The sequence below is a fragment of the Sminthopsis crassicaudata genome, chromosome 2, assembly GCF_048593235.1.
Source record: "Sminthopsis crassicaudata isolate SCR6 chromosome 2, ASM4859323v1, whole genome shotgun sequence".
In the NCBI taxonomy this organism is placed as follows: Eukaryota; Metazoa; Chordata; class Mammalia; order Dasyuromorphia; family Dasyuridae; genus Sminthopsis; species Sminthopsis crassicaudata.
Window position 1 is genome coordinate 275,502,798 of NC_133618.1, and position 13,313 is coordinate 275,516,110.

The 13,313-nt window shown below is 40.7% G+C and overlaps 1 protein-coding gene across 1 annotated transcript in view; it reads left to right on the forward strand.

Moving 5' to 3' along the window:
- Positions 1–48: 48 nt before the first annotated feature.
- Positions 49–13,313, forward strand: part of DUOX1 (dual oxidase 1) — a 61,700-nt gene continuing 48,435 nt past the window's right edge. Inside the window, exons 1-7 of the mRNA XM_074289515.1 lie at positions 49–135; positions 2,087–2,195; positions 8,804–8,887; positions 9,448–9,612; positions 11,514–11,701; positions 11,993–12,194; positions 12,385–12,551. Of these exons, the coding sequence (XP_074145616.1) occupies positions 2,138–2,195; positions 8,804–8,887; positions 9,448–9,612; positions 11,514–11,701; positions 11,993–12,194; positions 12,385–12,551 (864 nt within the window). The 5' untranslated portion in view covers positions 49–135; positions 2,087–2,137. The remainder of the gene's footprint in view (positions 136–2,086; positions 2,196–8,803; positions 8,888–9,447; positions 9,613–11,513; positions 11,702–11,992; positions 12,195–12,384; positions 12,552–13,313) is intronic.

A 13,313-nucleotide genomic window follows, 5' to 3' on the forward strand; every position in this document is an offset into this window, starting at 1 on the left:
ATTCCCCCCAACTTCGCCCCACCCCGGTTCCAAACCCGAGCCAGGAGTCGAGGCTGGAACCTGACGGAGGCTGGAACCTGTCAGCGACCGGAGCCACGCTGCGTTCCGGAGGCAGGGGAAGAGAGTGGCTCGCAGGTCAGATGAGGGGAGGGATCTTTCTCGGGGTGCTGTGTTACAATGAACAGCAATTGACTTCGAGGAGGGAGCTACGAGAGACTGGCTATCGATTAAGTTACACCGGTTCAGCTACGTTTCTGGAGGGAAATGGGAGGCTTCCAACTTCAGACTCAGAAGCGCCTTTCTTCTAAGCTTAAGAATGTTGATCTCTTCCTAGGTCGCCCTTCACCTTCGATTCTACAGTCCCTTTCCCCACATCACATAAGATCCCTTCGTTGAGATTCTTTCTTCTTTTCACCCCTAATGATTTTGAGGGATTGAAAATGTTGAGCTTGGACTTTGGTAGCTTTGTCCTTGGTAGGGATAGTCCTTCTGGGCCCCAAGAGGGTCCCTGAGGCTTAGTTAGGGTTTCCTTAAACCCAGATCACTTCTATCAGAACATCCTGAGGTCAATCAGAGAGTATTACCCTTCCTTTGAGATCCCTAGACTTTGCCTGGCTGTCTTAGACAAATTCCAAACTTTGTTCTATGAACCTGTAGAAACTCTAGGGCAGGTGAATATCTCCTATCTCAACCTTATTGAAGATCCCGCCCATCATAGCATCTTGAGGAACTACGCAGCTTGACTGAGCAGATGGGAAGGGCTCTATTTTGTATAGGGGTCAGGGTTTGGAAGAAACAATATCTTGGGAAGTCAGCATGCCCTCATCCATTGTTCAACAGATAATTCTTCAAGGGCCACGGTTTTCCTGAGAACAGATTTTGGAGGATTAATGCCAGACTGAGGATTATTCTAGAAACAATTGGGATAATAAAAATGAACTCATAATATTGGGGTTATTAATTATTAATAATGGGATGTATGGAAGGTTATACGATAGTCCTGTGTCTTTGTACTATTGATTTGCCAACTCTATGGAAGGTGGCTTGGACAGCAGAGAAACTGGCAAGGAGAAGACCAATAAGGCAATTATTACAATAGTCTAGGGAAAGGTGATGAAGAACTGAAATAGGATAGAGCCATTATGAATAGAGAGAAGAGTATTGTTATGAAGAATGTTCTCTGTAGAGGTAAAATAGATGAGACTTGGCAATTGATTAATTATGGATATCTATAGATTGATATTCAATTTATTAAATTTGGAAGATGAAGGGGAGGGACGTGGGAAAGGTGACTGAATCTGTTAACCCTCAGTGGCTGAGCAGATGGAATTGTCTTTGATAGAAATAAGGAAGCTTAGAGAAGAGATTGGTTTACAGGAGTAAATATAATGAGTCTTTGCTTTGGATAAATTGAGTTCTAATTGTCTAGGAGACCTCCATATGGAAATTCTATTTTTTATTATTATTATGGAACTCATTCCTTCATTTTTATTAAGTTTTCAAAATGATTTCACACTCATTATAAGTTGATCCTCACAGCACCCTTGTGAAACTGATAGGGTAGGCATTATTAGTATCTGCATTTGATAGATGATTATACTGAGACAGATAGAAAAGTATCTTTATTTTAAAAAAATCTAATTAATGGCAAAATCTAGGATTAGAACTCAAATTTCTTGATTTACAGTCCTGCTTTCTATCAATATTAGTGACTTTCCTCTGTTATTTTCCATTTATCCTATATATAGTTTATTTTTATATAGTTCTCTTCATACTGTCACTCCCATTAGATTGTGAGCTCTCCAAATACACAGATTATCTTTTACCTATCTTTATATCCTCAGCATTAGAACAGTACACTTAATAAAAGCTTATCGACCGACTGACTAACTCCCTCAGACCATACTTTGAAGGGAACAGACCTAGTCTGATGTAGGATTTGTAACTGAAAATGAGATACCTTTTGTTACTTGTTTCATGCTGGCTGTGGTAACTCTATTCCAAGCTTCTTTGGAGTTACTTATGTTTGGAAAGTCCTAGAATTGCCTCTGTCCTCCCATCTTCTCTGTTCCCTTGTCATTCAAAGGTGACCCAACGTGGGGTCTTCCAGGACCTCAGCCCTGCTTTAATCTGAATTATGAGCTGGAAGCTGGCATTGACATGGATCCTCCTTGTTGGCTCATGGGGCCATGAAGGTGAGTAGCATGTTAAATTGGAGAGAAGTAGGGAACTGAACATCTTTTAAGTTTTTTTTAATGTTTTACTTTTGTACTTTTCATTTTTTAACATCACTGTCACTTTCCAATGACCTCCTCCTTCCCCAGCAGAACTCTCTCTTTTGACAAATGAATACAGTCAAACTAACATATTAATCATGTTGAAAATGGATGTCTTATTTCACACCTGTTGTCCATCATCTCTTTACCAAAGCAGGGAGAAATATTTGACATTCAAATCTTTGGAAGTTACCATTGGTCACTGAATTGATCAGAAAAGGAAAGTCTTTCAATTTTCTTTTGTTTTACTTTGCTGTGGGCATCACATGAATTATTCTTTTATTTTGTTCACTTTATTATATATCAATTTACAAAAGTCTTCTCAATTTTCTCTCAGTTTCTCACATTTCTTATTACTTACAGCCCCCAAAATATTCCATTAAATCCATATATTAAGGTTTGTGCAGCATTTTCAAATCAATAGATATACACTTTGTTTCCAAGTTTTTGTTTTTGTTTTTTGATACTGCGAAAAGCACTGTTATAAATATTTTTGTATACATCAAATTATTTTCCATAATTGTTGGACCATTTCAGTTCCACCAACAATACATTAATGTGGCCATCTTCCTACAGCCCCCATTTAATCATCTTTGCCAATATGCACTCTCTAAGGCGAAACCATGGAGCTGTTTAAATGTGCATTTCTCATTTTTTATTGGAAACATTTTATATGGTTGTGATAGCTTGTATTTCTGTTTTTGATAACTGCCTATTCATATCCTTTGACTATATAACCATTAGAGGAATGACTCTTGCCTCTATAAATTAATACAAATGCTAGTAGGGACATTATCCAAGACCTCAGAGTTGAAAGTACTCTCAGGTCCCAAGTTCTCACCCCTTTTATCCAACTTGAGAATGCTTCAATTGTACTATCTTGTCTCCTTCATCCCTTCTATTCTATTCCTCCTCCATTCTAAAGACTTTGTACTCTTCATTTCATCTTTTCTCTGCTTCTAGAATTTGATTGTGACTTGAGATGGTTCAAGAATAACCAGACACAAGTAGGTCAAAAAAGGGTCTGGGGCTCCAAGGGACCTCAAAACCAAAGGCAAATCAATGTTTTAAAATTACTGATAAAAGTTTAACCTACTGAGACATTATCATTTATACTCTAATCTGGTCAAACTTTTAACTAGTCTTGCCTGCTTACTGGAGAATAGAGGGGAAGCAGATATATATAAAAAACAGGTTAAAAACTTGTGATAAAATTAGAGGAACTGGAATTCTTTAGCCTGGAAAACAAACATCTGAAGGAAGGTTGAATACTTGTCTTTGTGGTGTTATTATATTAAGGATGATAACTGGGTAATTCCCAACTCTACAAACAGAATGAGGGACAGGGGACATAAATTGCTACAATTGCTAATCTTCCTTCTCTCCCTCTATTTTCTTTTTTTTTTCTCTGCTAACTGAAAACCTGTCCAAATCTCCCCATTCTTTAAAAAGGTCTCATTTTATCTTACTATCACTTCAGATTATAATCTTATTTCTCTCCTTCCCTTCTCAGCTAATGTCCTTGAGAAGGCCATCTATACTAAGTGCTTCTACTTATTTTTTTTCTTTTTTCCCCCCAAACTCTCTGAAGTCTAGCATCTACCCTCATTACCCAATTGAAATTGCCCCCTCCAAAGTTACTAATGCCATTGCCAAGTGCAGTGGCTTTTTCTCAGTTGTCATACTTTTTGCTCTCTTGACAGGTATACCTACTGTATACCTGTATATCTCCTACTTAAGTGCTCACTACTCTCTCCTGACTCTTCACTTATTTGATTGAGACCTTCTTTTTAGTTTTCTTTATTAGATCTTCATCCTTGTCAAGACCACTAACTGTGTGTGTCCCATAAATCTCTACTGGAGTTCACTTCTCTTTTTCTCCCACACTGTCTTACTTGGTGGTATTTTCAACTCCCATATGCTCATTCATCTTCTATGTGCAGATGATTCCCAAATCTGGCTATCTAGCATTAGTTTCTCTTCTGAGATCCAGTCTTGTATCACCAACTGCTTTTTGGACATTTTGCATTGGATATCCTATAGGTATCTCAAACTCAGTAAATAGAACTCATTATCTGTTTCCCAGAACTCTTTTCTCTCTGAATTTTCCTATCACTGTTGTTTGTCTGTCCTTTGCTCTTGAAAAGGACCATGGCTTCAGGGAAGTGATGCCATGACATTTGAGGGCATTGGATTTAAGTGAGGGAGGCCTAAGCAAGGTCGCCTGTCCCACTTTCCCTGATACTACCACCCTACCTTCCCTATCATCTAGGCTTGAAACCTGAGTATCATCCTTACCCCTTTATCTTAGTTACTCTACATATTCAATCCACTTCCAAATCTCTTTATTTCTACCTTTAACAGCTTTCCTTTCTCTCCCCTCATAAAGTACCCTTCAGGCTTTATAATGAGTTTGTTCAGGCCCTTATCACCTTTCATTTGGATTATTGCAAAAACCCTCTAATTGATCTCCCCATCTCAAGTCTTTTTCTGCTCCACTTCAACCTTCATTCAGTTGCCAAGGTGATTTCCTCAAGTTATAGGTCTGCCTGGCCTCACCCAACTATTTAATAAACTCTAGTGATTCAATCTTATTACCTGTAGGATCAACTATAAATCTTCTCTATATGGGCACTTAATATAACTTAATTATGTCAAATATAGAAATAATATTAATAATTAAATATCTTTATAATTAAAATGCAATTGTTGAGGTTCAAAAGAAGACTTCAAGAGGTTGGGGTTGCAGAGCAATGTCACAAGGTGTCTCAAAAGAAATTGAATCCATATCCACATTAAGGGACAAAAGTTGATTGTAACTGTAATGCCAATTTAAGCAGATTAAATTCCAAAAAACATTTGGCAAAGAACCAGAAGCAATAAGACAAATTTATAGGAAAAGACAGTCATGTCACTGATATGCTAATTTTATGACCCAGAGATAGATCTGCGGAGTGATCTGGTATGTACCTCACTATTTGTCTCAGAGACCCTGTTATCAAGAGTCAACAGATTTCTATCCAGAAGTCTGCAAAGTTTCTAAGCCTATATTATAGCCAGAAAACTTTAGAATCATTGACATCCAGATTGTTAGAGCATAGCACTCTAAGGTCAGGGAACCTCAGGATTACTGCTATATTTCCTCTAGAAGCTATACCCTATCATAATAACTATAATTAGGTTAATGATAAACACTGATGATATCAATTATTGTTAAACATCTTGATATTATTATTAAACATTGATAATAGTTAATAATATATGTTGAAATAAACATATTATTACTAATAAATGCTAATATTAAATATAAATATATGCAAATATAAATTAAATATAAAGCCTTTCACAATCTGGCTTCTTTCTACCTTATACTTTATCCTCTCACACTTATATTTCTTATACTTTATCCCTTTCCATCTATTCTATAATCCGATATGCTGGCCTATTTACTATTTCCTTGCATGTGACCTTCTGAATCTTTCCAACCTTTTCACTGGCTATTCTCATGCCTGAAATTTTGGTCCTTTATCAGTGCCTCTTGGCTTCCCTGGCATTTTTCAAGACTCAATTTAAATCACACACTGTGCAGGTGGCCTTTCCTAATTCCCCCAGCAGCTACTCTGCCTTTTCTCCTCTGAAGTAACTTTGTATGGGAATAGCTTTTCTTTCCACTTGTAAAACTGTTTTGTTACTCACTAGCAGTCTCCTCCACTAGAATGCAAGTTCCTTGAGGACAGGGATTGTTTTTAACTTTTCTCTGTATTTCCAGATTTTATCACTACATCTGCCTTATAGTAAACCTTTAATAAATAAATCCTTGTTGACAGACAGACTCCTGGGCTCTCCAGGATTGTGATTCTATCATTAGCTTCCCTGTGTCTTTCCTTTTTATATTGTCATCATTTCCTCTCTTGTTTACCTTCATTTTTCACTTTCCCACGTTTTTTCTCCTTTCCCTCTTCCTTTGGCTTTCATTTGCCATCACCCTCATCTTTATCTCCTAGTCCCTAAATCCTCCGCTAAATTTTTTGTTCTAATTCCAGTGGTTGAATCATATCCCAAATTGCCCCAGTGTGCTACATACTTAGTGGGTGTGTGGAAGAGAGAGCTGGGAGAATGGGGAGCAGGGAACTGGGGGGATTGCTGCCAAGAGTCAAAGAGGAAATACCTGCTATTAGAGACTCATTCCTCTCCCCTATTTCCAGATAGGTAAGTGAATTCTGCTTTTGTAGTTTCATGATTTGGGGTGAAGAGTCTGGCAGAGGGCCAATGATACCTCCTATTTAATAGAACCCCTCCCATTATTTTGTCCTAGACCCTTAACCTCAACTCCCAGTGGACAAGAAACTATTTCTCTTGACTCATACCTTGTCCCAACCACAAGGTTTTAGAGAGGAGCATTAAGGGATCATAGAGACAGAAGAATCCACGGGGCAAGGTACTCAGGGGAAGTGAAGAGCTGGATTTGGGGGTGAAGTCATCAACATGACCAGTCCAAACCCTAGTTCCTCCCAGGAACGAGGAGAAAAGTCAGGGTAAGAAAAGGCTTCAAATGCCATGGTCTTCTTGACCCCCCACCCCTGCCCTGGGCCAGATCTGTAAGAGCCAATCCTTACCCCACCCAATGACACCCCTATGAGGAGGTTGAGGCTATAATGAGGTGACATTTTCTCTCTCACCTGTAGGGTGGAGTTGGACTCTTCCCTCTGATCTTACCTTTTTTGTGATCTTTTAATTTTATTTTGAATTGAAACATGAACTAAATGAGCACTTCCATATATATATATATATATATATATATATATATATATATATATATATATATATAATAGAACAGAAAAAGACTGTATGGGCAGCTTGTTTCTCTTTTAAAATATAACTCAGTTCAACTTTTAATATGGCTTTTTTTGGGGGGTATGAGACAGTTCTTCTGCTATTACAACCAACCCACGCTGTTATGTGATAGTTATCTCTCAATGCCCCTTCTCTGCCCTTCAGTGTTTAAACACCTCTCATCATCTCCTCTATCTATGTGCTCCTCTCATCTAGTCCTTCTCTACCCTCTCTCATCCTTTCATTTCCATTGCCCCAGGCAGGCTTCTCAGTAACCCAGTTATCCCTTATTGGTTAATAATTCTTCTCTATCTGATTTTTAGCAATTCCTTGCCAGGACTTGGTCCAGGTAGCCAGCAGGCTCCAAACAGTGGTTGATTTGGATATCTCTATGGGCTTGGGGTTCTTAACCTGAGATCTTGGAACTTAAAAAATTTTTCGATAACCGTATTTCAATATAATTAGTCCTCTTTCTAACCCAATGTATTTTACTTTATGCTTTTAACGACTTTGTAGAAGTAACTTGATGGGTGGAATGGGATAAAACTCTAGATTTCAAAGAAGACCTTGGGGACAAATTTGGCCCTAGAAAATTACTAGCTCTGTGACCTTGAGCAAGTCCCTGGGTGACTCATTTTTCTCATTTGTAAAATAGGAATTATAATGTTATGTGTCTTGGTTTTCTCATTGGTAAAATGGAGGTAATAATAGCACATTCCTCTAACAATTGTGAGAATAATATGAGATTATACACTTCAACAACAATACTGTATGAGGATGTATTCTGATGGAAGTGGATATCTTCAACAAAAAGAAGATCTAATTCAGTTCCAATTGATCAATGATGGACAGAATCAGTTACACCCAGAAAAGGAACACTGGGAAATGAGTGTAAACTGCATTTTTGTCTTTCTTCCCAGGTTATTTTTACCTTCTGAATCCAATTTTTCCTGTGCAATAAGAAATTCAGTTCTGCACACATATATTGTATCTAGGATATACTATAACACATTTAACATGTATGGGACTGCCTGCCATCTAGGAGAGGGGGTGAAGGGAAGGAGGGGAAAATTTGGAACAGAAGGGAGTGCAAGGGATGATGTTGTAAAAAAATTACCCATGCATATGTACTGTCAAAAAATTATAATTATAAAATTAATAAAAAGGGGGGCTAGAGTAAATTATCTGTCCTTTGATCTCTAAAAAAATAAATTTCTTTCAGATTAAAAAAAAAAGATATCATCATTTCAGAGTTCATTCACAATTACTCCCTCTGCTTAAGTGGTCCCCCCTCTGTCTGCCCCAGTTACATGAAGTTCTCAAGAGTTACAGATATCATTTTTCATCTAGGGTTGTAAACAGTTTAAACTTTAAATAATATATATTTTCCATCTGTTTATGCTTCAAAAAAAGAGAATAATATGAGATAGTATTTGGAAATCTTTGTATACCTTAGAGCATTATGAAGTTGTTCTTCTCCAAAGGCATCCATACCTGCCAAAGGAGTTCAAAACACAGAAAAGGTTAAGAATTCCCACTATAGATCTCTCTTCCATCTAGTTTACACAAACAACAACTCTCCATCTGCCTCTTTGCTTGGGACCCCCTGCTTGAATTATAGTGCCCAGCTCTTACTTGTCACTGCTAACTTTTGCTAAATAGACTTCTCCCATTACATGTCCACCATTTTGCAGGTACCCAGAGCTCCATTTCTTGGGAAGTACAACGATTCGATGGCTGGTACAACAATCTTGCAGAACACAGATGGGGCAGCAAGGGTAGGTGGAAAGTGTGAGATAGATTTCTCAGGGCCAGGGCAATCAGAATGAAGCAGAGTTATTACACAAATTAAAAATTAAATAAATAAAATTAAAAAAAAAAAAGGAAGTAGAGGGGCTTATGGAGCTTGAAGGGAAGGGTGAAGTAAGTGGGAAGAACTGGGAGGTGATAAGAAAGGGGAGATGAAGATTAGAGAGAGAAATGGGGAGGAAGGAACAGAGACAGAGGGACAGAGGCAGCTTGGGATAGTAGAGTCAGAAAGACTGGGATTCAAATGCCAATTGACACTAAGTAGCTCTGTGGCGCTGGGCAACTTACTTAAAGAAAAAAATCTATATCTATCTATCTATCTATCTATCTATCTATCTATCTATCTATCTATCTATATCTGACTCAGTTTCCTCATCTGTAAAATGAGAGAGTTAGATTTGATGGCCTCTAAGGCAACTTTCAGGTCTATATATCTGATCTTAGGATTCTGTCACTACCTATGTAGAGGAGTCCCTAAGAAAAATTCTGGTCTAAGGACAGAGTCGGTCCTTTCTCTTTATTCTTCCAGGTTCCCGACTGCGGCGTCTGGTTCCTGCCACTTATGCAGACGGTGTGTTTCGGCCCTTGAACGAGCCACACTTGCCCAATCCCCGGAATCTCAGCAATGCTGCCATGCGGGGTCCAGCAGGACAGCCCTCCTTGCGTAACAGGACAGTGCTGGGAGTCTTTTTTGGTGAGAACCTGGGGCAAATGAGGGATGAGGGATAAAAAGGAGCAGGGGTAAGGCTGAAGAAGCCCGCTGCTGGGGGAGGAGAACAGAAAGAGGAAACTGGCCATCTCAGGAGGTTTCTAGGTTGAAAGAGAGAAAATGGGACAAGGATGAATCCACAGTTCAGTCTGGGATGGCTGGGATGTGGAAGGGTAGAAAAGGTGTCAGGTCATCAAATCTCCACCCTGACTGGGAATTGTAGATTTATGTGGGTGGCCCTCCTATGTGATTTGGCTGGGAAGAGAAAGATTTTCATCCAGAAAGTAAAGGTCAGGATGTACCTCTGTGGCTCTTTGGGGCCAGGTCAAGGATTGTGACCATCTAAGGAAGCTTGAATAATGTTTCCAAGAGAAAAGAGGGACATAATAAATGTTTATTAGGCTGACTGACTATACATCTCAGAGCCTCTGTTCCTTCATCTGTAAAAAAAAAAAAAAAAAAAAAAAAAAAAGAGTCAGAGTTGAGAAGTGGCCAGGCGGTCCCAGTGGACAGAACTCTGAATATATGACCTCTCCAAGTTGCTTCTCTTTCTCAGCTCAGGCTCCTTTGTCTGTAAATCTATGATCCTGTGACTAGATAACATATTTGAATCTGTGGTTTTATGACCTAACAGATTTAACTTAAGTTCAACATTTATCAAGCACCTACTACATGTAAGTTATTAAGTTGTTGTTTAGTCATGGCTGACTCTTCATGACCCCATTTGGGCTTTTCTTGGCAAACATATTGGAGTGGTTTATCATGTCCTTTTCCAGCTCATTTTACAAATGAGCAAACTGAGGCAAGCAGGGTTAAGTGATTTGCCCAGAGCCATACAGCTAGTAAGTGTCTGAAGCTGGATTTGAACTCAGTAATATAAGTCTTCCTGACTCCAGACCTGGCACTCTGTGCACTGGGATAACTTGTTGCCCTTATTATATGCAAGATATGATGTTAAACATGTTTAACATATATTGGATTACTTGCCATCTAGGGGAAGGGGTGAGGAGAAGGAGAGGAAAATTTGGAACACTGGGTTTTGCAAAGGTCAATGTTGAAAAATTATCCATGCATATGTTTTGAAAATAAAAAGCTTTAATAAAAAAGATATGATGTTAAATATGAGTGATATAAATCAACAGCCTAAATTTTTAAAAAGAGGCAACCAAGGTACAGATTCTGAGCCCTGGCCTGCAGGAAGACAAAGAACCTGCCCTGGTGCCCTTCTTGGGCCCAGCCAAGCAATGGCAGTCTTTTGCTCACATGCCCATGAGGGAGGGTGCCCTTCTCTCTTCCCCCATCTGCATTACTGAGGTTGGGCAGGTCCTTCCTGGGCAGGTTCCCAGCTGACATGTTGGAACCCATGTTGCCAACCCACCTGTCTGGGCACACTCACTGGGCACCTCCCTGGTTGCCAAGGAAAAGATCAAACTTGGAATGACAACAGCATGGACATAAGGGCTTGGCGCAGAGATTGGACTGCAGGGCAGAGGAGCTGGGGGCCTGGTCTAGAGACCATCTGGCTTGGAGAAGTGAGTTTTCAATTTCCAAGAGAAAGTTTGGTATAATAAAGCTCACATCTGCAGAGCACTTTAAAGTTAGCAAAACACGTCATATATACCATCTCATTTGATTCTCCAAACAACCTTGTGAGGTAGGGGCTCCCATTTCACAAAAGAGTAAACCGAGACTCAGGCTAGATTGCTTGCCCAGTGCCACCAGTAAACATTTGGGGTAGATTTCTGACTTCAAAACAGTGCTTTATCCACTATGACAAGATGGATCTCTGTAGGGCACAAAGTGCCTAAGATGTCAACCAGGAAAGCCTTTGTGCTCCCTCCTTACACCTTAGCTGAGTGTTCCTCACATCTTTCTCTGTTTCCCAGGGTATCATGTGCTCTCAGACCTGGTGAGTGTGGAGCGGACAGGTTGTCCTATTGAGTTCCTGAATATCAACATCCCAGCTGGGGACCCAGTGTTTGACCCCAGTGAGAAGGGGGATGTGGTGCTCCCATTCCAGAGAAGCCAATGGGACCCAGACACTGGACAGAGTCCTAGCAATCCCCGGGATCAGGTGAGGTGATAGGAGAGGGGTCTAATTAGGAGGAGGGGGTTGGGAGTAGCTGTCACCAACTCCCTCTTTTTTTCCCAGTGGAGGTCCAGTCAGTCTCTGAAGCTCATCAGGCTACTGCATTAATGATGGGGAGGGGATTGTCAGTGGAGCTTTCCTGTTGGGGGCAGTGGGTAGGAATGTGTGTAATTCCCCAGGCTCAGAGACTGGCTATGGGGCCCCCAGATGGGTACTTGACTCTTTGGCTATTACCAGATAATACAATTACCTTTTCATCTATCACTCTATCTGTAGACAAATGAGGCAACTGGCTGGCTAGATGGTAGCGCCATTTATGGCTCCTCTCATTCCTGGAGTGATGCATTGAGAAGCTTCTCTGGTGGGGAGCTGGCATCAGGACCAGACCCAGCTTTCCCCAGGCATTCTCAGGGAACCTTCCTTATGTGGACAGCGCCAGACCCTTCCACAGGGCAGCGTGGCCCCCAAGGGCTATATGGTGAGGTCTCCAGGTATCTGGAGGGGGAGGAACAGACAGAAAAAGGTTTAAGAAGAGGGTAACTTAGTGAATAACCATGGGTTCATTTGAATCTTGGGACTAGTGAAGGTTGGGGGGGGGAGTCAAATGGGAGTCAGGGATCAGCACTTCAGTTAACGAAAACCCCTTCCTCCCCTCCTGTTGGTTGCAGCCTTTGGAGCCCAGAGAGGGAACCAAAATCCATTTCTACAAGCTGTGGGTCTCCTCTGGTTCCGATACCACAACCTGTGGGCTCAAAGGCTGGCTCAGAAGCACCCAAACTGGGAAGATGAAGAGCTGTTCCAGCATGCCCGCAAAAGGGTCATTGCCACCTACCAGGTCAGCCCAGGGGGGGCCACACCTTCCAAGAAACTGTGGTGGGTGTAGTAGAAAGAACACTGGTTTGGGAATCCTGAAACCTGACATGCTAGGAGTGGAGCCCTGACACTCTCCAAACCAGCCATATAAACTTCAAATTACTTTCTTCTCTTCCAGCCTAATTTCTCCACCTATAAAGTGTCAGGGGAGGGGAGGGAGATGAGATCAGCACTAGGCTCCCATGCAGTTTTAAGATTCTGGGACCCAGAAACCTGCTTCTATCTCAAAGGTATAAGAATACTCTTAGAGTAGCCACACAGGGCAGTTAGGTAGTGCAGTGCCAGAATCTGGAGCCCCAGACCTGAAATCAGGAGTTCAAGGAGGCTGAATTCAAATTCAGTCTCAAACATTTGCTAGCTGTGTGACTGGACAAGTCATCTAACCCCAATTGTCTCAAAAATAATAAAATAGGGACACACATCCAATCCCATCCTAGGTCAAGTCCTACCAGCAGAGTCTTGACCAGGGGAACCTCTACTTTGAACCCTTACTCTGGATGAAAATATTCCTTATCATCCCCACTAAACCCTGCCTTACTCTGTACTTCCCTGTTTCTACTGAGAGTGTCACCATCCTAGGCACTCACGGTCCCCAATTCCTATCCATCCTTGACTCTCCCATCTTCCCATCTCCTCATAGACAGTTGCCAAATCTTGTCCATTCTAGCTGTACAGTATGATTCCTCATATCTGTCCCCTTTTCTCCATTCATGTGGCCAGTGAA